The sequence below is a fragment of the Hipposideros armiger genome, unplaced genomic scaffold (assembly GCF_001890085.2).
Source record: "Hipposideros armiger isolate ML-2016 unplaced genomic scaffold, ASM189008v1 scaffold_337, whole genome shotgun sequence".
Classification (NCBI taxonomy): domain Eukaryota; kingdom Metazoa; phylum Chordata; class Mammalia; order Chiroptera; family Hipposideridae; genus Hipposideros; species Hipposideros armiger.
The window spans coordinates 443189-465044 of NW_017731687.1; the positions used below are offsets into that span (position 1 = coordinate 443189).

General features: G+C 46.7%; 1 protein-coding gene across 6 annotated transcripts; it reads left to right on the forward strand.

Moving 5' to 3' along the window:
• The first annotated feature begins 1716 nt into the window (after nt 1–1716).
• ZNF518B (zinc finger protein 518B) lies at nt 1717–19479 on the forward strand. Of its 6 annotated transcripts, none has more exons than XR_002126086.1 (3): nt 1717–2357; nt 4652–4811; nt 5024–5832. XR_002126086.1 is itself a non-coding variant. In XM_019661178.1 (3 exons), the coding sequence occupies exon 3, from the start codon at nt 13061–13063 to the stop codon at nt 16298–16300; it is 3240 nt and encodes a 1079-aa protein (XP_019516723.1). In that variant the 5' UTR covers nt 1721–2357; nt 4652–4811; nt 12881–13060; the 3' UTR covers nt 16301–19479. The 6 variants fall into 6 exon arrangements, 2 of the variants coding, with proteins under 2 accessions (XP_019516723.1, XP_019516724.1); XR_002126085.1 differs by lacking the exons at nt 4652–4811; nt 5024–5832 and adding exons at nt 2727–2912; nt 3004–3086; XM_019661178.1 differs by lacking the exon at nt 5024–5832 and adding an exon at nt 12881–19479 and having other exon boundaries at nt 1721–2357.
• Nucleotides 19480–21856: the final 2377 nt, after the last annotated feature.

The window sequence follows — 21856 nt, forward strand, 5'->3', positions numbered from 1 at the left end:
ATTAGGGCCCACCTGATGACCTCAACTAAGTCTAAACTGTGTCTGCAAAGACCCTATTTCCAAATAAGGTCACATGCAGAGGTATGAATTGGTGTTCACATGCCCTGGGGATAGAGGGCTCTAACATATCTTTGGAGGGGACATAATTCAACCTGTAACAGTGGGCGACTCATGGGGCACTAAAAAACATTTTAGGCAAACTAAGCTGGAAGACGGGAAAGAAGGCATGAAGGGCTGCCGTAAGGGTAAGAAGGATGCCCTGGCTGTACGTCCAGAAATGACATTTCTGGGTGAACTCTCCCTGAATCAAAAGGCTTTCAGGGAACAACGCTTCAACTTTAGAGGTTTCCACAGGTGTGATTTCTATCCCCGCTTGGCCCTTTTCCAGGCTGTAAACACCCCCACTTCCCAACCCTTCACAAAGCATTCTATCTCACTTAATTTGGACTCCAAAGAAATATAAGAGAATGGGCACTTCCTATCTGCCAGGGACTGTGCTGTGCCCTGACCTGCTTCCTTTGTTTTATGGGGACAACTGGCTTGTGAGTTGTCCTATTATTCACTAAATTTTACATGAGAAACAAGGTCTGGACAGGTTAAGGAGCAGCTTCTTCACGCCAAGCTGGGCTTTATACACATCTCTGACTCCTGAGAAACTTCCAGGAAACCCACAGGGACTCTCTCATCAATTCTATGTGACTCAAGGGGGCAGAATGGTGATGTATGGGTGAAGTTACAAGGAAAGGCAACAATTTGGGCTAGATTTGGGGAGGGGGTGGGGGGATCTCAGACTTCTGATTCTCCAGTGCTTAGAATTAACAGTTTTTCCTGATTTGGCTCCTTTTGCCACTGGAGATTTCCAGGCAGTGGCCAGTTTAGATTTTCAGTGTCCTTCCCAAGTCCACCTCACTCTTGGGGGAGACTGAACGCTCTGCCCTATTCTCGCTGGTATGAGCTCTTTGTACATAATTGTGTTTCTGAAAAGGAGATCCACTAGTTCTCTGAGCCCTAGGAGACAAAGGACCAGGAGGCTCAATGCTTACGAGCATGGAGGTCGAGTATTGCGGCATCGAGTAGGGGGCTGCTGCTGCTGCTGACCCATCTCGGGGTTGCCATTCCCTCTGCCCAGCTCTCGCTCTTTCAGTCTTGGACGTTTCTATCCCACCACTGATCCTGAAGCGGACGCTGTTTCCTGAATTCCATTTCTCCGTGTTGAAGAACTGACCCAGCCCTGCATCTCCTCTGGGCTTCTGGCTGACGTCCATGCACCTTGACCTCTAGCCTCCAACAGGAAAGCATCGGAAGCCTGCCTTGCTCCTTTCGAAGCTCTGAAATAAACTTTCAGCTGTTATTTCTGGAGAAACTGCGCTTCCGGGTGACTCCGCTTCCCTGCCACAATCTGCCCTTTCTAGGGAGCAATTTTATTTTGTGGGGAGCAGCATCTGCACTGCTGATTATGGAGGCTCTAGCAATATGGTCCCAGTCTTTTCCTCTGTGAGGAGTCCAATCTAAATACATCTTCCTGCAGGAAGGACAGAAGTGAGCATGTGAGGGTGGGGGTGGGGAGCGGTTCCCATAAATAGTGCTGGCGTCCAAGAAGCAGGAAAAAAAAAAGTCTGATATTAAATGACCTCACGCCATCTCCAGACTCTCCAATCATTGTCTCGCCTGACCCTCACAACCTTACCTACGAGGCTCTGGGCTTCGGGGCTGATCTTCCCACCTTTAGAAATGAAAACACTGAGACAGGGAGGTCAGGGGACTTCCTTGCCCAAGGTCCTGCAGCTAGGATAAAAAGGGGCCGGGGCAGTCGAATTCGAATCCAGGCCTTTTAAGACCATCTCGTTCGCTGCCATTGTCTGGGAAGAAGAACTTGTTGACTGAAGACCTGACTCCTGTTCTCTCTTTCACTCCCTGCACTGCTCAGCTTCAAGCCCCACGAGGGCAGGAGGCCAGCGCGCCCTCTGCTCGGCGCCCACGAGCCGTCTGCTGGGCCGACGCCGCAAGCAGAATCAGCCCTCCTTTCACAGGGAGGATCCGGGAGCTGGTGGGCATCCAGGCTAAGTGTGGACACTGCACACAGCAGGCGTGGACGTGTTGGGTCGAGCGCTCCGCCCAGGACGAGGGCTCGGTCTCCTCCGGTTTTGCATAGCGCTGAAACCAGGCAGGGATCCGCACAGCCTTAGGGTCCTCGGGCGGTGCCGCTCCAGCGGAGCCTCCGCTCAGCACTGCGCTTGCGCGGCCTTGACCTGGACTCCGCCCCCGAGTAGGGACCTACAGCGGACCTACAGCCTGCGCGGCGGCGGCGGCAGCCTGAGGCCGGCGGGACAGGCTCCCCTCCGGACCGCGACCGGCGGGTGAGTGGATGAGCAAGAGGGCCAGGGCTCCGGGTGCGCGTGCATGGGGCGGGTGGGGTCTGGGTGCGGAGGGGGATCGCGGGGAGCGGGGTCCAACGAGGCCGTGCTGGCAGGATGGGTGGCGCGGCCCGCGGCCCCGCATGCCTACCCGAGTCTTGGGCCCCGCTTCGTGGCGAGAAGGCCGGGGGAAGGCCGACTGCGGGCTCGGTGCGGGGGAGGGGCGCGGGCGGCCGGGGAGGTGGAGGTGGAGGGTGCGGGAGGAGCGCAGACCCTGGGGGCCGGGGCGGCGCTGGGTGTGGGTCCGGCGCCCCCTGCCTGCCCGCCTTTGTGCCGCCGCCGCGACCCTGCAGGCTCGCCCCGGTTGCGCAGGGTCGAGACCCTCGGGGGCAGTGTCCGGGCTGCAGACGCTGCTGTGGAGCCGCAGAGCCGGCGTCCTCCGCCCGCCCCCAGCATTTTAAATGATGCATCTCTTGGGAACATTTCTACCGGTCCGCTCCAAGCAGGAAGTGTCGTCAGGAGGCCATTTTTAAAGCCTCCTCCGGGCGGGCCTCTGAGGTAGGAGCTGAAGTGTTTCGATTTTCAGGAGTTAGAAGGAGCCCCTGGGAGACCACAGTGTGACCCCATTGAACCGCGCCTTCCCTTGTAGCACCCACGCTGTGAGAGAGGGACTTGCCTCGGATGATGTGTACCCTCTGTGTGAGCGTGACAACAATAAACTTGAAAACCAGACTGGCATTGTCTTTCCTTGGGCGTTTTGGGAATGTGTCCGGGGACGGGTTTGTCCGCTGAGGACCTGTACATCTTTTGCTGGGGAGGCGGAGGGTAGATGGTGAAGATTTGACTTGTTCCAAATGCTGACATCACGTTGTGGGACCTCCCCCGCCCCAGCCTGCCCTTTTATCTTGTCGCCTTAGGGTTATTGGGCAGCCTCAGACCAGGGAAGGAGACAACGCAAGTACAAAAGAATGAAAATGTCTTAACCGGAAAAGGAAACCGAAGGAAAAAAATGAAAGAAAACACAAGCCCCTCATGTATGTGGGGTATTTCATGTATCCCGTTAAAAATACCCCTGACTTTAAAAACTGGGATAATTAACAATTTATCAACCCCTATCGTTAAAAAATAAAAAGCGAAATTCTGGGCACCTTGTCCTATTCGAAAATAAAAGTCTAAACAGCTAAACTGCAATGTTGTTACAACCCTTAAACATTGTCCCTTAAGTTTAGAATCGAAGTCACCAAGAGTACGACAGACCTTGCTCCTGGGGATCTGGAAGTCCTTTCCTGTAGAAGAGCAGAGAATAGGAATGTTTGTCTTCTCTAAGTCACACACGCAAAATTCAACCCAGTCAGTGGTTTGTGTACACAACAGGATATACCCACCAAGGGTCCTGAAAGCCCAGGGAATTCTTGTCTAGAAACTAGTATCGAACATATTGTCAGTCTCTTTAAGTAGAATGCAAGTAGGATGTTTGGCCCTTTAAATTGTATGATTTTAATGTTATCTTTAACCTAGGATGCGTTTTTTAAAGTTATATTTTATCTTGGGTCGAATATAGCCTTGAAAAATAACACTTGTACCTACCCAGTTTTGTTAGGCTGATGACGTTCATTGCAAGTGCATTTTGAAAACAGCCAAAGGAGGGCGTTACTTGATTTACTGGGCCTCCTCCCTGACGTGTTATGCCAAACTAATATAGATTTTTTTTTAAATCCAGTAATAGCAGTTAAAAAATAAAAACTCATCTATTTGCTTTTAAGTAAGGGGATCTAGGCCAGTTTTTGTGCAACAGGAAGAACAAAGAACATTTTTATTGTTGGCATAAAGCCTGACCTTTCTTTCTTTGACTCCTTCATTCGTTCATTCATTCATTCAACCAATATGTATTGAGTGCCCTCTGCGGCCAAGCCCTACTGTTGACTGATAAGCAATATCCTCGCCTGTGAGTTTTCCCAGTCTTGATTGTTCTCACGCTACCTGGCATAGACTGCATTTTCTGTGTTCACATATGCAAATCAGCCAACTTCAATTTCCAGGATCCATCCTTGGAGTGAAAGCGACTAGAGACCATCTAATCCAGACATTCTCATCATGGGGTGAGGGTTTGGGGGTGGGGAAGGGGAGGCATCAGAATCACCTGGGAAGAATTTTAAACCCTGTGTGACTCTGCCCCACACCGCTGCTTGAGAAGTACTTGGCGGCTCATCCCCTTGGTTTCTAGAAAAAAAGTGCCTGAAGGAGCCAAGGCTACACAGGCGCAGGGCTTCAACCCCAGTGTCTGGCTTCTGTTGCAGGGCGCCTCGTGCAGTGCTCGCTGCCCCCAGGGTTCTGAGTGTAGAAGCCTCTGCGGGGCCTGCCGTTGAGACACATGGGACTCGGTGCCTGAGGAAGAAGAGCTCTGCAACTTGCCACGCTTTTGACTCACTTCTGCAGCTCGACGGCTCCAGACTGGAAGTAAGAACAGTGCCCAGCACAGCAGATGCTGTGACTTCCGTTCACAGCCTCACAGTGGGTAGCAGAAGGCAAAGAGCTTAGATACCAGCTGACCAACTCAGTGACCTTAGAAAAGCCACCCAGCTTCTCCAGATCTGTTACCTTATAAGAAGTAGGTAATTGAAGGGGTACCTTGAGGAATGCTGATGTCATGTATGAATCTGCTTCTGCAGGTACCCCTTCCACCTGATGGGGCCACGGCACTCCGACTGACAAACGCAGCCAACCACTGAGCATCCCAGTCAGATTCCTGGGGTAGCATTTACCACTCTACTGAAACCACCCACTTATCCTCTCCACCTCCTGGTACATCCGTAAAGACAGATGTGGGGGTGGGTCAGTCCTGCATGCTCCCTGGGCGCACACCATGCCAGGCACTGTGCCAGGAATAGCCGAGGTTCCCAGAACCTACGAAGTTGTTGCTGTCATTACACACTTTACAGAGGGTATCAGTGATGATGTTTCCAAGGGCACGTGGCTAAGCAGGGCTAGGACCCAGAGTGCACTTGCCTAATCGCCTCATTACAGTGCAAGGCAGTGGCCTCGTCCTGCCTCCAGGCCCCCACGAGTGGGGTAAGCCCAGCAGAGATGGCACAGGATGCTGATAGTCTTGCCACTCCTGTGCTCTCCTCTGCCCCTGTAATGTCAGGCTGTGGTTCTCAACCTTGGCTGCACATGACGCTCACACACGGGGGCCCAGACATCATTAGTAAAGCTCCCCAGGTAGTTCTGGTGTGCAGTAAGTAGGGTGACCAACCATCCCAAGGACCTCTTTAAAAACTAAGGTTAACATCCTGGACATATTATGACAAGTTGGCACCCTAATGCACAGTTAAGAATCACTGCTTTTCTGGGAGATACCTCTGCTGTGTTTGATTACACTTTTTACTAAGCTCTTAATCCATTTCTTTCAGGAAATTTTGGTTTTCCTTAAAGGCAAAATAAAAAGGAGGGGAAATAACAAATTTATCACCTTTAGAGATCTGAAGTCACTAGGTGTGCTTAATAATTAAATTTTATAATATTGCTTGTCATACTACCTTGTTGTTTTTTTTACCTTGATTTTTTGGGGTTTTTTTTAACACTAACGAGCATATTTGTTCCTTAACTTTCCCCCCTCCCACATATATAACTCTTTTAAGTTTTAGACTTTAGAGCTCCAGCATTGGTCCTATTCTTTCTTTTGAAAGATTTTCTTTTAAATGGTTTTGATTTTAAACTGTATGATAACTTTCTTTGTTTTCTGAAGTAATCTCTACAGGGTGGAGTAAATCCCAAAGTAACTCCTTTGTAGACTGGAGGGTGGGGAGGGAAGGCTCTCCCCTCTGGCCATAGCTCCCTGCTGTCATACGCCTTAATCTCATCAGGCCTGGTCATTAAGCTAAGAGCGGAGATGACTGGACTCTGTTCCAAGGAGTCTTACCAAAATATGTTGACTGACTTCTTGACAGAACATGTACTGTGTGCCAAGCATAAGATTACCTGCCATCTGCATATATACTTCTTCCTCACATCAGCCATGTAAATTAGGCATTATTCCCATTGTCTACATGGGAAAACTCAGGCTCCGAGGTTAGCAAGTACAGCATCACACAGCCACTAACTCGGAAACCTGGGTTCTGAACCTTGCTCTTGGTGTCCCAAGGTCATTGCTCTAACCCTAACTTCTCACCTGGGAAGCAGAGGCATCAGAACAGGGGCCCTCTTGCTCCATTCTGTGCCCACCTCCTATTACACTCTTTGGTTTCAGAAGGAAATCTAGGATCCCAAAGGTGGTACGTTTGTCGCAACATTTGGAAGTATTTTTTGTTATCAGTTTGGAATTCCATCATTTCTAAATTCAAGGTAGTTTGGCAAAAAGCAGCTAGTAGTTAATGGATGCTTTTCCTTCTTTAGACTGACCGTTCAGTTCAATTCTGAGTCTTTGTAATGGTCTGAAAAGGTTCTCGTTGAGTGAGGCCAGCCTCCTCCTGAGTACCATCCTGCTGGGGACATACGAGCAGTTTGCACACCTTCTGTTGAGCTGTTTTGCCCTGATCAGTTGTCACCTGTCCACATGCGTCTGGGCACTTTCAGGTGGGATGTTTAAAATTTGGGCGACTGGGAGACATTTAGGCGAGCCCTCGCTAAGGCTGAGCAGACAGCAGGAGCAGGTGCCATTTTGCGGCCTGTGCCATGGGCTGAGCGCTTTGTCTACATTATCTAGCTCGTTTCTCCTAATGACCCTGTAAGCTTGATGATCTCAAACCCTATTTCCTGGCCTGACAAGAAGTAGAGAGAAGTTACTTGCCTAAGGACCCAGCAGAGCAGGGACAGAGTCAGAGGTTGAACTGCAGACCCTCCACCTCCATCCCTTTGCTCTGTGGTACAGCAGCTCCAGCCCTGCCCCGGGACAGGATGTGGCCGGAGCCGTGATGATGGGATTTTTGGAAGGAGCTCCCTAAATGTGCTTCTCTGTCTAGAAAGGATGCAGTCAGTCAACTACTGATTTAGGTGGGCGTCTCTCAAGAACAGCATTGTGTGTGATGGTGCACGTGATGTCACTGGCCAGGCACATGATGTCATTGGCCAGCCACTTTTGTTACTCACCATGTGGACATCTGACGTGGAGACGCATTCATTTGCTACAGGGATATTTCACAATCTAGCTGGGCTTGGAGAGGAAAAGATATTTTAGTAACTAGCTTGTACATAGAAACCTAAGTTGTAATTAAGTTGGAGTGAAAGCATCTTCTCCACGGTAATTATAAGCACCTGTCAGCCAGTAAGGCTGGGTGGGTGGATGGTTTTCCCCAGAGGTCAATTTTCTTTTAGGCTGTACAACTAAACAAATATAATGAAGATTATAAAATGAGATTCAGAACATATTTTGGAAAGACTAGTTGCCAGGCAGCTAAGAAGCTTGTTATTTATCCCTGTAACTGTTTTTGTGATCGGCATCATTTCTTCTAGTTTTTTCAGGAAAAAATGGAAAATAATATTTTTAACAGTTTCTGATGTGTGAGTAACTTAGCTCTAAGCACCTATAGTCACATTATCGCATTTAATCCCACGACAGTGCTGTGAGGTAGGTCCTGTCACTGTCTTTTTGACAGAGGAGGAAAGCTGACAGGTCACACACCTCGAAACGAATGGGACTGAGATTTTAAAGCTCTGGAATCTGATTCTAGAACTGGTAGCTTTAAACACTATTTTACTACTTATTTCTTTCCTAATTCTGTGAAATGCTTGAAATTTATAGTATTTAGACGTCAAAGCTTTCTTTTTAATAAGAATTTATCCTTCATGGTTTTTATAGCTCTCAATGCCACTGAACTGGTTTCTAACAAACCTGGTATTTTTTTCATGTCCTCGTAATAAATCTTTAAGAAACCAGGGCAAGTGGGCTCAAAGTCAAAAGTAAATGCTGCACTGAGGCCTTTTCCCAGGAAGAGACAAGACGGCCTAGAGGAGGAAGCACATTTGTGAGACACTGTTCCACATCTCTGTGGCGTGTGGCAGATGTCTGGCTGAGGCTGTGGATAATTCTGCATTAAAAAGCACACTGTATGCTGTTAAAACCAAAAAGCACAGGCAATTTACTATTAAGTTGCATCAGAAGTTACGAATACTAAGTATTTTCTGTGTTTTTGAGGACCCTCCTGAGTTATCTAAAGAATGTTTGTTTCTAGCCCTAGGAGGTTGAATGCTGGGCATTTTGTAACAGGTGTTGTGAGTACGGAAGGCAGGTGAACGCGGACAGCGAGGTCAGCAGTGACTTACTGAGCGCCCTCTGGGTGTCAGGCACACGCATGGCGGCGCTTTGTCTGCAGTGTTTTTTGTAATCCTTGGTCATCAGCCCACAGGGCAGTAATCTACCAGTAGGACCCAGCCGGTAGTACCTGAATGTGAACCAGAGAGGGGAAGTGGGGGGATGGGGGAGTAGGGCCCTGTGTGGCCTCAGGAGTTGTCCACGTGTAAGTCCAACCTCAAGCCGCCTTAGTTCTCCTATGCCGCTTGGTCCGTTTACCTCTGCCTTGGGTGTTACAGCTGAGATCTTGTCCCTGCGACTAGCCACACAAGTTGCAAAGGCCAAAGAGAACTCTGTCTGCTTGTTTTAAAGAAACCTGCCATCTTTTTCACCTGGACTAAGGGAAGTACCAACATAAAAACATTGCATTATTTTGAGAATGGTTTAGAAGCCAAGAAGATACTTTCTAACAGGTGACATAACTCATTCATGACCTAGATGCCTGGCCCTCCCCATAAACTGCTTGCTAAGCACAGCCTCGTGCTTTGTATTGGCACTTGCTGCTTTGGATTCTTAACTCAAAATCAGTGCTGAGATGGTTTTGTGGAAGCACCTGCACGGGGCCTGTGCATTCCTTGGGCTCTCTCCGTGGCGTGGTTAAGTCCTTAGGGACTTGCCTCCATCAGGATGCTCTCCACTTGCTAATGTATGTGATTTTCTCGTCTAGTCTGTCTTACATGTTAGGTTTTCAGTTTTAGCAGGAATGACACCCCCGAGTTTTAAAAGGACTTGGAGAGGAAATGGCAAAACTGCCTTCTGTGATTTTTTTTAAGAATATTGGAGGCTGAAAATGTATGAATGGAATTCTGCTTTGGATGATACTTCAAATAGAGGAATCTCATTATATGATTTGAGAATTCTTTAGGCTTAATGTGTAAGGTGTTACATTGGAAGAGTTGGTATGCAAGTTGTGCCAGGCAGGCAAGTTGCTTTTTCTGTTTCTTTTTCTGCCCCCGCCCCCCTGTAACTAGTAGGATTGAGTCTGGTAGACGAGATGTACTTATCCATGGGCATGCGCGTCTTTGTACAGAGCTGAGAACTAAGGACTGGGGGAGAGAAGCGTGTAGATTCGTAGGTAGTCTGTCAAGCGGAATTAAATGGTAGCTCCAGAGTCAGGATATAAGAAAGTTACAAGGAGGCTGGTTTCAGTTTCATTTAAGGGTAAAGTCTTGAAAATGATAACTATGTGATGACAAAATTAACTGCCTGGGGGAAAGAAGCTTTATTTACGGCAACATTAGAACATCAACTGGTGAAGATGTTCTAAAGGATTGAAATAATGCTAGAACTTTCAAACAGTCGTTTCTTTTTCTTTTTTTTTTTTTTTTAAAGATTTTATGGGGGAATCGGGGAAGGGGAACAGACAAGTTGTTGTCCTTTTGTTTTTCAGTCTAGTTGTGGAGGACGTAACTTCACTGGCCCATGTTGGTATTGTGATCATTGCACTCTTCCCAACTGAGGCAGATTGGTCACCTGCCATTGGACAGCCGCTCACGGTGGCTCACGGCAGCCCACTGCAGCCCCACTGCAGCCCACGCCGTCGCCAACCACTCACGGCAGCCCAGCTCCAGGTCGAGCTGTCAAATACTGGCCTTTAGTCGTTTCTAATACTGGCCTTCATCCGACTTGTATGGTGTGCTTTTATAAACCACAAATGTCCCTTTCCCTTTCCACCAAGATTTAGAGGCACTCACTTTGGAGTGAAGCCCAGGCCTGACTATTTTCGCTGTGATTCTGAGGCTCCTCCAGACTTGGGAACCACTGGACCAGAGCCCTTTTTAAGCCCTGTTAGGATTTGGGCCTGTGGCTTTTTTAGGTTCCGGTTGCAGCCATGGCTTTCTCCATTTTAACAGGATGAAAATGCTGATGTAAACATACTGATGATAGGAACATTCTTAGATGATAGAAAGTCTGTGATTTCAGGGGTCAGCAACGTCAGACTGGGCTTCGGAATCACCTAGCTGAGCAAGCAATGGAAATGGGCAGCTTGCTTGAAGGCACTTGATTAGTAGCAGAAGTTCTGGGTGCCACTGTCTGTGTCACTGTCTTCCCTTCATCAAAGCCACTGCACAAATCTGGAAAATAGAGTCATCACCTTCTAGTGACTCCTCTGAAAGTCCTACCTGTTGCATGGACCAGGAGTGCAGTGGGAAATGGAGGGCCTCGTCTTTGCCCGCGGGTCCCCTTTTGCCAGTTTGAAGCATGCGTCCCCTAGTCACAGTCCCCTTGCGTAGGTAAGCTTGTGAACACTGAGCCGCTAGCCGGTGCCTTGCCACCCGCCAGGCCTCCGCCCACTTGATGCCTGGGGATTATACACAGTTAGGGTAGAGCACGTCCGATGGAGCCCTCAGATGTCCCCAGGCTTGACTGCATGCTTTGGAAAGGAGGCAACTATCTTTTGCAAAAGCAACATAGGGAAAAGACACTGTCAAAGAAAATAAAGCTTGTTTATTAATAGGGTATGTTATGATGCTTTCCAAAAATGCTTTTAAAGGGCAAGTTACATGCTAGACCTGAGCATGCAGTCATTGTTTCTCTTGACCCCGCAGATCAGCCTTTGGGACTTGGCTGTGGCCCCTGGCCTGGTGGCCGTGTGCCAGGACAGAGCCACTAATTGTCGCCCGCAGTGCTGCCCATCCCTGAGCAAACACTGACCGAGAGCCAGTGTGCGCCTCTTGACGCTTAGAGAAGCACTTTACAACTTCACAAGAGCTCTCTCCTACTCCTTAGCGTTAGTGGTCACGCCAGCGCCGAGGGAGAGGTTGGATCAGTGTCCTTAATTCTAGTTGCCAGATGCAAAAATGGAAACTCAAAAGATTGAAGTGGTTTTTTTTTTTAAGGTCATAAAAGTAAGGCTTTTAACAGATTCTCAAACCAGAATGGTTTTTGCAGCTCCTAATTCTGTGTATTCAGGGGCAGGGGGCAGTGTATTTAAAGATAATCAACCCTTTTGATATAAAAAGTAGGCACTGTTACACGTAGTGTGGTACTTGCTCTGGAAACGTGTGTGTCTCTCCAGCAGCATTCTACGCCACCTTCGTGTCCCACCGGGTCTCCCTGTCGCTATCATTTCACCCTCACAGACTTGTCCTCGTAGCCACTGGAGGCTGTTGCGGGAATTGATTCACAGATAGGTCATGTCGCTGCTCTGGTCTGTCCCCTGGTTCTCTTTCTCGGGTGGAGGCCAGGCCATATCCATGGTACTGTCTTTAGATCCTCCCTTGAGCAGCGCCCCCTCCCTCTGACTTTCTTTCTTCCCTCCTCTCCCTGCCCCTCATCCTGCCGTCTCAGCCATGCCCCAGACCCACTTCCCACAGACCCTCTCCTCTTGGTGTGAAACGCCTTCTGCCAAACAGCCACAGAGCTCGCCCCCGGCTGCCCTGAAGTCTCTGCCTGAATGGCGCGTACCATCACAAGGCTCTCCTGATTGTCCCTGCCTCCAGGCTCACAGCTTCATCGCGTAGTCACTCCCTCAGCCCCTCGCCTTCCTGTATGGTTATTTTGTTCCCAGTTACTGTCTGACAAATAAATATATAACCCGCTGGCCCCCGTATCCTCATGAGGGTAGGGACTGATTTGCTTTTGGCCGCTGCCACAGAGCACTTAGGACAGAGCCTGGCACGTGATGGATGCTGAGATGTTGGAGGAATGAGTATGTGTCTACCTGGTACTGTCAGTGTCGACGTACCTACCACTTGTGAAAGCAAATGGAGCCTGTGAGTGCGAGAGCTGGGATCCACGCTGATGATCAGCTATAGTGTAGAAACAAATGGACGCCTGAGCCGAAGCCCGGGCCGCACTGCTTGATGACTTGTGTTTTTCAAAACTGAAGTGACAATCCCCTGTCCTGTTAGGCTAATATGAAATTATACCTGGGAAATGGCGAGGTGCACTCAGTGACTCTTAACAACTGTCACTGATCAAAGGCTCTTCTGAGTGACAGCTGTGAGTCCCTTCCTCCTGGTATGTTGACGTTTACAGTTGATCTAAAGTGGTGACTTTTAGGGGGCTGAGTTTGAAAGTATTTCCAGTTTAGGCTTGTCATTCTGCCAGTTCTGTTGCATTGTGTGTTATTATCAACGTGTGTCTAAGATTATTGTATGTCGAGAGTTAGCATAAGTTCCCAAAGTCATTGACATATAGGCTAAGTTTGGAAATCGCTTAGCTAACCCTTAAGTTCATGTATTCATCATGCTTTCTGGTTTCTTTTTTTCCCCGCTTATGTTGCCTGGAACATCAGAGAATTGGAAATAGTCACGTCTGGGGACCATGCATGGACTGCGGTGGTATATAAAAGGAGCTAATTAAGTATGCTCCCAGGAGGGAACCACGTCTCTGCCAATCACAGAGCACATTGAAAGATGCCTCTGAAGGATTTTATCATGTGAAGCCTCTGGATTTCAGTGGACTCCATTCAGAAATGCAAATAAAGAAGATGAAGGACACTGGGCAGCAGTTGTTTACTCCACAAGTGAATGGACATAATTCCTTGACCATGTCGCCCAGACAACCTAATGCTGATAATCGAGCGACTCGGCCATATAGGCAAGACGCCCAGACTCTTCTGTGTCAAGGCTCAGAGGCAGAGGCTGCCATGATGACCACCACCACGTGTGTCAAGTGCAAAAGTGTGCACAAAATTCCTCTTCAGGACTTGAGAAAGGGCACCGGGCAAGACCCAGAGGAAGACGAGTATGTGTGCTTCCAGTGCAGCCTTGGCGTGGCTTCTCCCCACTTTCATTTGGGGGACAGTAATCCCAGCGCTACTCATGTAGGAAATAAAACTGAAACCATCTCCAATCCTGGAAATAACAAATTTAAGGTAAGGAACTTTAAACCAGGCAAATACTATTGTGATAAGTGTCGATTCTCCACCAAGGACCCTCTGCAGTACAGGAAGCACACACTTCAGCACGAAGAGATTAAGTTCATTTGTTCTCACTGCAGCTACGTTTCCTACACCAAAGGGGAATTTCAGAGGCACTTGGTGAAACACACGGGCATATTCCCTTACCAATGTGAGTACTGTGACTATGGTGCTATTAGAAACGATTACATTGTCAAACACAGAAGGAGGGTTCACGAGAGGGCTGGCGGGAAACGGCCGCCCAAAACTATTGCCAAGTTGGAGCCCAGGAGAAGCAGCACATCAAAAAACACAGAGCTTTTAAAAGCCTCCAATCCAAGCATTGCTTTTCAGAGTAAGTTGTCAGATCAGCTTTCAAGGTTCTCTCTCCATGCAAGTAAAGACAAAACACACAATGTCAGGTCCTTACTTGAATCAAAGGAACACCAAAAAGACGTCGTGTGTGTCCCAAATAAAATGCCACTGTTGGAGCCAAATGAAGTCACTCTATTCAAGGACAAAAGTGTGGAGGTGGAAGTATTATCTCCCTCCAGAGAGCCCGTCCAGCCTGGAATGCCACTAACAGTTGTGGCACCAGCGGAACTGGTGGTCCCTGCAAACTGTTTAGCCCAGTTGATAGATGTGAAGGTTGTCAATGGAACACAGCAGCTTGTTCTGAAACTGTTTCCTCTGGAAGAAAATAATTGCCTTGAAGCTGGTGGGGGTGATGGAGGTCCTTCTGAACGGATAGCGAGAGAGAAGAGTTCAAATGAGCAAGAAAAAACGGTTTCTGCAGAACAAACAAAGTCACTCACGATTGGAGGGAATGGTGGGGAACTTGGTAGTATTGATAATCTTCAATCATCAGTTCAGAAACAACTTAAAAATGTGAAATGGGTGAGGTCTTACGATTTTTTCATGTCAAATTCTAACGTTCACAGCTATAGAGAGACCCTTCTCAACTCTGAGAGGGTTGAGTATTTGCAGAAAAAAAGCCACATGTATCCACATAGAACTGCTCTTCCTCCCGTGGCCTTAAAACACCCTTCCCCATCATCTGTAGACAAGAGCAGTGTCTTATGGGGTCTTGGCACTGCATCAGATCCTTTTCCATATAAAGCTGCTGTTTCTTTTCCTGAAGATGGAAGAAATTTACACAGTGACCCACAGAGGTTACTCCCTCTTCCATCACCCGCAACCCTTTCTTTCTTGGAAGAAAAGGGCTTATTGCCCATAAGAAAAAGTGACTTGGAATCTAGAAGTGGGATCAGTATTCCCGTAACAATGGTTCCGTCTACTAGGAAGCTGAAAGACAGCCAGACACAGGAATACAAGGCAGTTTCAAATATCGGCCAGATTTCCTCTCAACGTAGAAGTGAGTATTTACACATAAACATAACAGGAGAAGACAGAATCAGATCTCAACAGCCTGGGGATAAACCTTTGGAATTAAAGAATTCTGAAAGGACCAGTGACTCTTTCGAGGGCCCGGTCATCTCATCAGTATTTTCCCTGAGCTCTGGATCTGAAGATGTCCCTGAGGGTGTTAAGTGGAATAGTTCAACATCCAAAAAAAAGTCAATTGAACTCTTGCGCAGAAAGATAGCTCAGTTAATTGAATCCTGTGGCAAGCCTTCATCTTTGGCTGGAAATAACGCACATCGCCATTCTGTGGGGCAGGCATCAAAGGTCACTGAGAAAGCCACCCCTGAAGGTGTTCAAGAAATGAATGTGTCATTTACTGGCCCTGGCTATCCCCTGGGAACTCTCCCAAAGCCTCGCGATGTCGGCAGTATTAGTGCCCAGCTTACTCGCCAGCGCATATATCCACAGTTTATAGAAGGCAGCAATGGGAAAACTGAAAGCCAAGTAACCAGGAAAGCTCATGTCGCTACTCCAGTGTTGATCCCCAAGGGGGCAGTATTGAGGGTTCTTAATTCCTCTGACGATGCCCATGTGATAGAGGCTGCGTGTGGAGCACCCGTCAGCATCCCTTGCAGTGAGACCCAGTTAATAACACCCATTCCATTGTGCCCAGCGAAACAGACAGACTCAGATTTACAGCCTCTGACAAATGAAAGTGGGCCAATAGACATGTCCCATAACCTTGACACAACTTTTCGGCCTAAACCAAGAAGAGAGAGTGTGGTTTGTAGCACCACCCCTAAAAAACCTGGCACCCTGCATGGTCTGCAGGGAAGCAGTGAACTGAGTAAGCAAGGAAAACTGCTTCCCAGAAGTCTTTCTATCAGTAAAAATAAAACCAAACAAGTCAACTCATCCAAGAAGAAAAGCAAGATTCAGGCCGATCCCAGCCGCTGTCTCAAGGACCCTTCAATTTTTCAGGTTGCAAGACAGCTACGACTGATAGCAGCCAAACCAGACCAGTTGATTAAATGCCCCCGTCGGAACCAGCCCGTCATCGTGTTAAACCACCCAGATGTTGACTCACCAGAAGTGACCAATGTGATGAAGGTCATAAATAAGTACAAAGGCAACGTCCTCAAAGTCGTCTTATCAGAGAGGACGAGGTGTCAGTTAGGCATCAGGCGGCATCATGTTCGGCTCACCTACCAGAATGTGGACGAAGCCAATCAAATGAAAAGGCAGATGATGTTGAAAATGAAACTTAAAAAAGTTCATAAAAACAACTATCAGGTGGTGGGTTCTTTGCCTGATGATGCACAATGTATATTCAAGTGCTGGTTTTGTGGACGGCTATATGAAGACCAGGAAGAATGGATGAGTCATGGCCAACGGCATTTGATAGAAGCAACTAGAGATTGGGATGTTCTTTCTTCCAGGGGCAAATGAGTGACAAATTGGTGTTTGAAGCAAAGTGTTTTTCTTTTAGCTTATTCTGGTTTGGGTTGGGGTTTTTCCCTGCCCTCCCTGACTCACTAGGAGAAATGCAGATGGTAGGAACGGGGAAGGATCACCAGTTCTTTGGGCCCCTCATGGGAATGATGGGAACCAGAAATCTGGCGTGATCTAAGATATGTGACTGGAACTTAGAAGGTGTTTGAAGCCCCTGGAACAGTACACACAAATCTAAGTCCATGCATTTTTCTGGAGAGAAGTGAAATTTGCAACAGATTTTTCAGTGGGATCTGAGACTTTTCTTTAACACCCCTTTTTCTCAGTAGATACCCATCTTTTGTAACCCATGCAGACAGGCGGGTTTGGAGTGTTTCACACATGTTAATTATATAAGAAAATGCTACTGAAGAATCAAGCCCGTGCTTTCATGTGCACACCCACTTTTTTTGGCGTTGACTCGCCTCCTGAATATTTGGTATATAATGGAAATTATATTTTCTAGTGTTACCTTAAATTTGGTTATAGAAAAGTGGTCATTCTTTTCAATCTCTAACCCACCCCCCCGACCTCCAATAATACTCATAAGTGTTCTTTATAGCACAGAGAGCTGTGCATTTTTTTTTTTTTGGCTGTTTTAAAGAATGATTCCAAGGGTTTAGCTGAATTTCCTACTTCAACAGCAGGAGTTAAGGAAGAAAGAAAACATTTTCAAACTATTATGTTCTTTTTAAATATCTTAATTTATGACAACTGGGGAGGGAATGTGCCTCTTTGCAAAATCAAAAAAGAAATGGTCACAAAGGGAAAATGACCTAAAATCAAGTCCTCTGTGTGCCCTCACCCCTCCCACGAAGTCACCAATTAAAAATGTGAATGAACAGGCTTCTTACAGCATAGGTAAACTTGGGAAGATAATTCAAGGTCAGATTGTAAAGATAGTTGTGACTTTAATAGTTGAGTTTTCATTTGGGAATTCACCCGTAGACCCTGGGTGAAGGCCGCACTCCCTCCCTCCATCACTAACGCATTGCAGACAGCTCTGCCAGGTCACCGCTCACTGTCCCTTTGCATTCTTCCGAACAGGCCCTCCTGTGGAATAAGGTAGCTTCCCTACTCACCTCCTGTCTTTTTCCTTTGTGCCTTTCAGGCCCCTTAAGGTTTTCCCTCGTGAAAACCTAAGAAACGGGCAGGAATCAACAAAATGGAAACATCCCACCATCTTTGTTGAGGTCATAGACACACCATTCCTGGGTTTCATCGATAGGAACAGTTTCGTCCACTTCTAATTTACCTTAGCCTCAGGCATGCTTTCCCTCATGTTCCCAAGAACACTCCTGCTCCCCTGTCTGCCCATAGGTGTCAGGACAGCTGCTGATCTCACCGGCACCTTCGTGCATAAGTAAAAAGCCCGTCCTCCGCACCTTGTGGCTTTTGGGGCAGGTAGTCAGATTGGTGAATATAGCTCGGCCTGGATTTTAGTCCTCACGCCCACTCAGCCGGGCACCGAGCATCATGCAGACCATAAAGGGCTCAGCCACGGACGGGGCAGGCCCAGCTCATGTCATGTGTCTGCCTCCCAGTAGGGACTGCGACTTCCTTACGGAATGTGTGAGTGTAGTGAATGAAACTAGGGCTGTTACACCGAAAAAGACAAGTGAGATTTCTGTTGCTTTGGGTAGCCAGTCAGAGACTTGATTTTTTTTTTTTTTCCCCCACTTGGGAAAGGGTTTGATTGTCCTCTGATCAGTGGGGATTACAATTCTTTGTAGTTGGTTCTCAATTACAGGTAATCAACATTTCTTATGTATAATTCAGTACATGATCATTATGTTGATTAATTGGTTAATTTTTATTGAAATTTAAAATTTGGATTTTTATATGTGTGTGTACACATATAAATATTTTTTACCATATGAAAACTGCAGTAGCTAATTTTCTGATTTCCTATTTTGTAATGAAATTAAGTGGGCTGGAAAAATAGAAAATGTTTTTTATTCTAGAAAATTTATTTTGAAAGTACCTTTTTATAATGTTCTGATCTCACTATTAGATAATAAAAGCACATAAGTGATGGGTCTGATGCGTATGAACAAACAGGAGTACAAACAAACCCCTGTGGATCATTTCATCACAGTATTTCATCCCCATGCAGTTCGAGTTGGTGCTTTTTGGGGAAAGGAGCTTGTGGACTACTTGACTGCGTAGAGGAGAACGTTCTCAAGGTTTGTCCCTGTGTGGATTTGTACCCCTCCAGCGCGAAAGGAGCCTCCTGAGATATTCAGAGGAGGAAGAGAAAAGACTGATTTTTGTTTGTTTTTTTTCTCTTATACCTCACTACATAGTCGCGTCTTTCCCGAAAGGCTTCACGTGACCTTTCAAGAAAGATGACCATGAATCAGGTCCAAGTGTTACGTGTCAGCATGAAATGTGTGCACTTTGCAGCATCAGCTGTTTTTCAAGTTACCTAACCTCAGTGAACGTACTTGTACGGGACTAACTGGTGAACAGGATATGTAGCTAAGCTTCGGGGGCTTTTCCGAACTACAGTGCTTGTTAAGGAATTAAGGGCCTGGAGTCGTAAAAAATGAGAAAACAAAAATTGGCTGTCTTCCTTCCCTACGTAAAGAACTTTAGGAATAGCTTGTTAACGGGTAGGTAAGTGTCGTGAAATGAGTATGTCATTTCTGACAAAATTGAGACAGCAGGACTGTGTTGGGTGTTTGTATGCTTCCTCACCTTGATTTTGAAGGACCCCTACTCAAATTTTATTAATAGTACTTACTAGTAAAATCATTTTACACTTTTTAAAGTAGATTTTCTTTGGGGGATCAGAAGTCAGATGATCTTGTTATATTTATGATATGACAGTGAAAACTTAAAAAAAAAAATTAACTCGAAGTATATGCTAATCGATTATATTTTACTCACATTTTTATCCCCAGCCCCAAACAATTTTGTGAGCCCCTGTTATGGGTCAAGTGCTGTCTGTTGAACTAAACTGAACACAGTGTGTTAACCCTCAGAAGCTGCCGCTTTCTCTAGGACATACCATAGAAGCCATCCCAGCAAATGAAGGTGTGATGCTGCTTGGCCTTTGGATTAATTTTTGAATCTGTCAGTCAACGTGAGCAAAAAATAAAACACCGCATAACATGTTTTAAGCATTATTATAAGTCCTGTGTTAACAGTTTGTGTGTCTGCTGCTTTGTTCTTGAAACACGCCTGTAGCTAGATATAGCAGTTGGAGTAAATTCTGTTAGAGCAACTAAAATTTTCTCTGCCCTTTCATTTCAAATGTTAAGCAGCTGGTCTTGTATGAACCACATAATGCCAAGGAGCATCATGGGATACAGCACGGATGCTTAGAATTCCACCAAGGTGTAATCTGAGTTAGATGCACTGCTGTTTAACCTCGCATACCCTGAAATGAGGCCAGGAGACTTGCTGAAACCCACAAGAGGTGCTGCTTTGGGCAGCAGTGTCCATTTTCATACATGGTCAGTGGCCTCCTCAGGGAGTGTGTGGGGCACTTAATTGGCTCTCCACATGTCACCTCTCAGCCAGGACAGGGGCCTGGGTGGGAGTGCCCGAGAAATTGAGCCTCCTGGACCACGTGACTAGCTACACTGTTGATGGCATCTTTCCAAATTTAATTGATCCCACACATATTTGGGAGGAAGTGGGGATATTTGGAGGGGGCATAATTCCTTCATCTCATTCCCAGCACCGAAGTATTCAAAGGGAAGACTCTTGAGCTGAACCTTGACAGAACCTGAGGAAAAGGAGATGGGAGTTGCTTAACTTCAGCAGTTTGGCTGGTTATCTAAGTTGCAATGAGGTATTATCCTCTAATCCTACAGGTCAAGTCTAATCAGTTGTCACCTTTGGTCATTTAGAGGAGAGAGCTTTGTCGTAGGCAGGGGTTACCAGGCGTGGCTACAGTATGAACGGAAGGGGACTTGGGCAGAAGCTGACTTCAAGACCATAAAGTGAGGAAGTGGCAGTCACTAATCCACATTGTATTATTAAGAAAACTTAAGCTCAGAACGACCAGCAACATCCAATTCAGGTGAGGGAAGTATAGGCCACTGTTTTGACAGGAAGCACCCTGCCACCCCCTCGTATCTGTGATGCTCTCTTTGCTCTCTGGCTGTCACAGCTCACACTCAGCATGACTTGTCTTCTTAAGGTTCCAACTCAATCAGAAGAGCTGGGATGGGATACCATGCTGAGGAATTTGGACTTCCTCTAGAGCAGATGCTGCGAGCCTTATATGTGATCTTAACTTTCCAGTAGCCACATTGAAAAGAGCGGGTGAAATTAAATATTTGTGACCCAAGACATGTAAAATGTTAAACATTTTCAATCCAAGTTTACTGAAAGATTTTGTGTATACACACATATTAAACTTTTTAAATAAAGTTCAGAAATCTGGTGTATATTTTCAACTTACAGCATGTTTCTATTTTGATGCTCAATTGTCGCTTACAATGAGATGTGCTCCTTCCAAAATAAGTTCTGTTTAATGGAAAGACTTCAGACTGCTGCAGTTTTTGTATTTAAATGAAAATTTCAGTTCTCCAGTCATGCAGCCACAGTTCAAGTGTTCATTACCCATCGGTGCCTGCTGGCTGCCATATTGGGCAGCACAGGACAAGGGAAACAGTGTATTGTAACTATAAGCTTACTGCCTGAGCTTCTGGGTGGGAAGAACTGGATTTTATTTCTGTGCCTCTGAAACCTCACTCGTGTTTCAGGAATGCCTGTTCTGCGCCTGATTCCATATTAGTGGCCAGCAGTTCTATTGGTAAGCCTATACCTTAGAAAAAATTGTTGCACATGGGCCTTTTTTGAGGATATTTTGCAACTGTAGTTGGTCAGCCAAACAAGTGTTTATTTCTCGTTCACACTGCACGTCCCCAGTCTGACAGGGAAGGGGGATGTCTTATCTTGTAGCTGTACCAACTGAACCACTTGGGCTCCTCCATCACGGTAATGGGAAGAAAGGAGAGGATCTTGTATAACTGGTGGGCTTCCACTCACAACCCACCCATTGCGCAGAGGAGCTCACAGCCCTCCAGAGGGGCTCTGCAGTCTCCTGTGTGTGTGAAGAAAGCATATTGACCCCTAATAATCTCTAACACATGGGGTCAGAGGGTCCCTGCTGGAAGAGCACACATGGCAGCCGCCTGTGTGGAAAGCAAGTTGCCCGTCTGATGGTTGTGAAATGGTGGCAGTCGGCTGGTGAAGGTAGGAAAAACAGGAACGTCAACTTAAATTTGGCAATATCTCAGCTTGAAGAAGCAATGTTCTTGTTTTCATTTCTCTGATTCCTAGTGAGATAGTATACTTTTGCAAGTGTTTATCAGACGCTTTCATGTGCTGTGTATGGCCTGCTGCTATTTCGTCCATTTTATTACTATTGAGCTATTCATTTTAAAAGTTTTAAAGAAAATACAGATGTACTTAAAAATCCATAAAGAGGGCCGGCCGAGTGGCATGATGGTTAAGAACTGGCTTGGGACGCCAGAGGGCCCCAGTTCAGATCCC

Bases quoted from the DNA above. Each gene is read 5' to 3' on its own strand.
- ZNF518B (XM_019661178.1), top strand. From the start codon at position 13,061: ATGCAAATAAAGAAGATGAAGGACACTGGGCAGCAGTTGTTTACTCCA.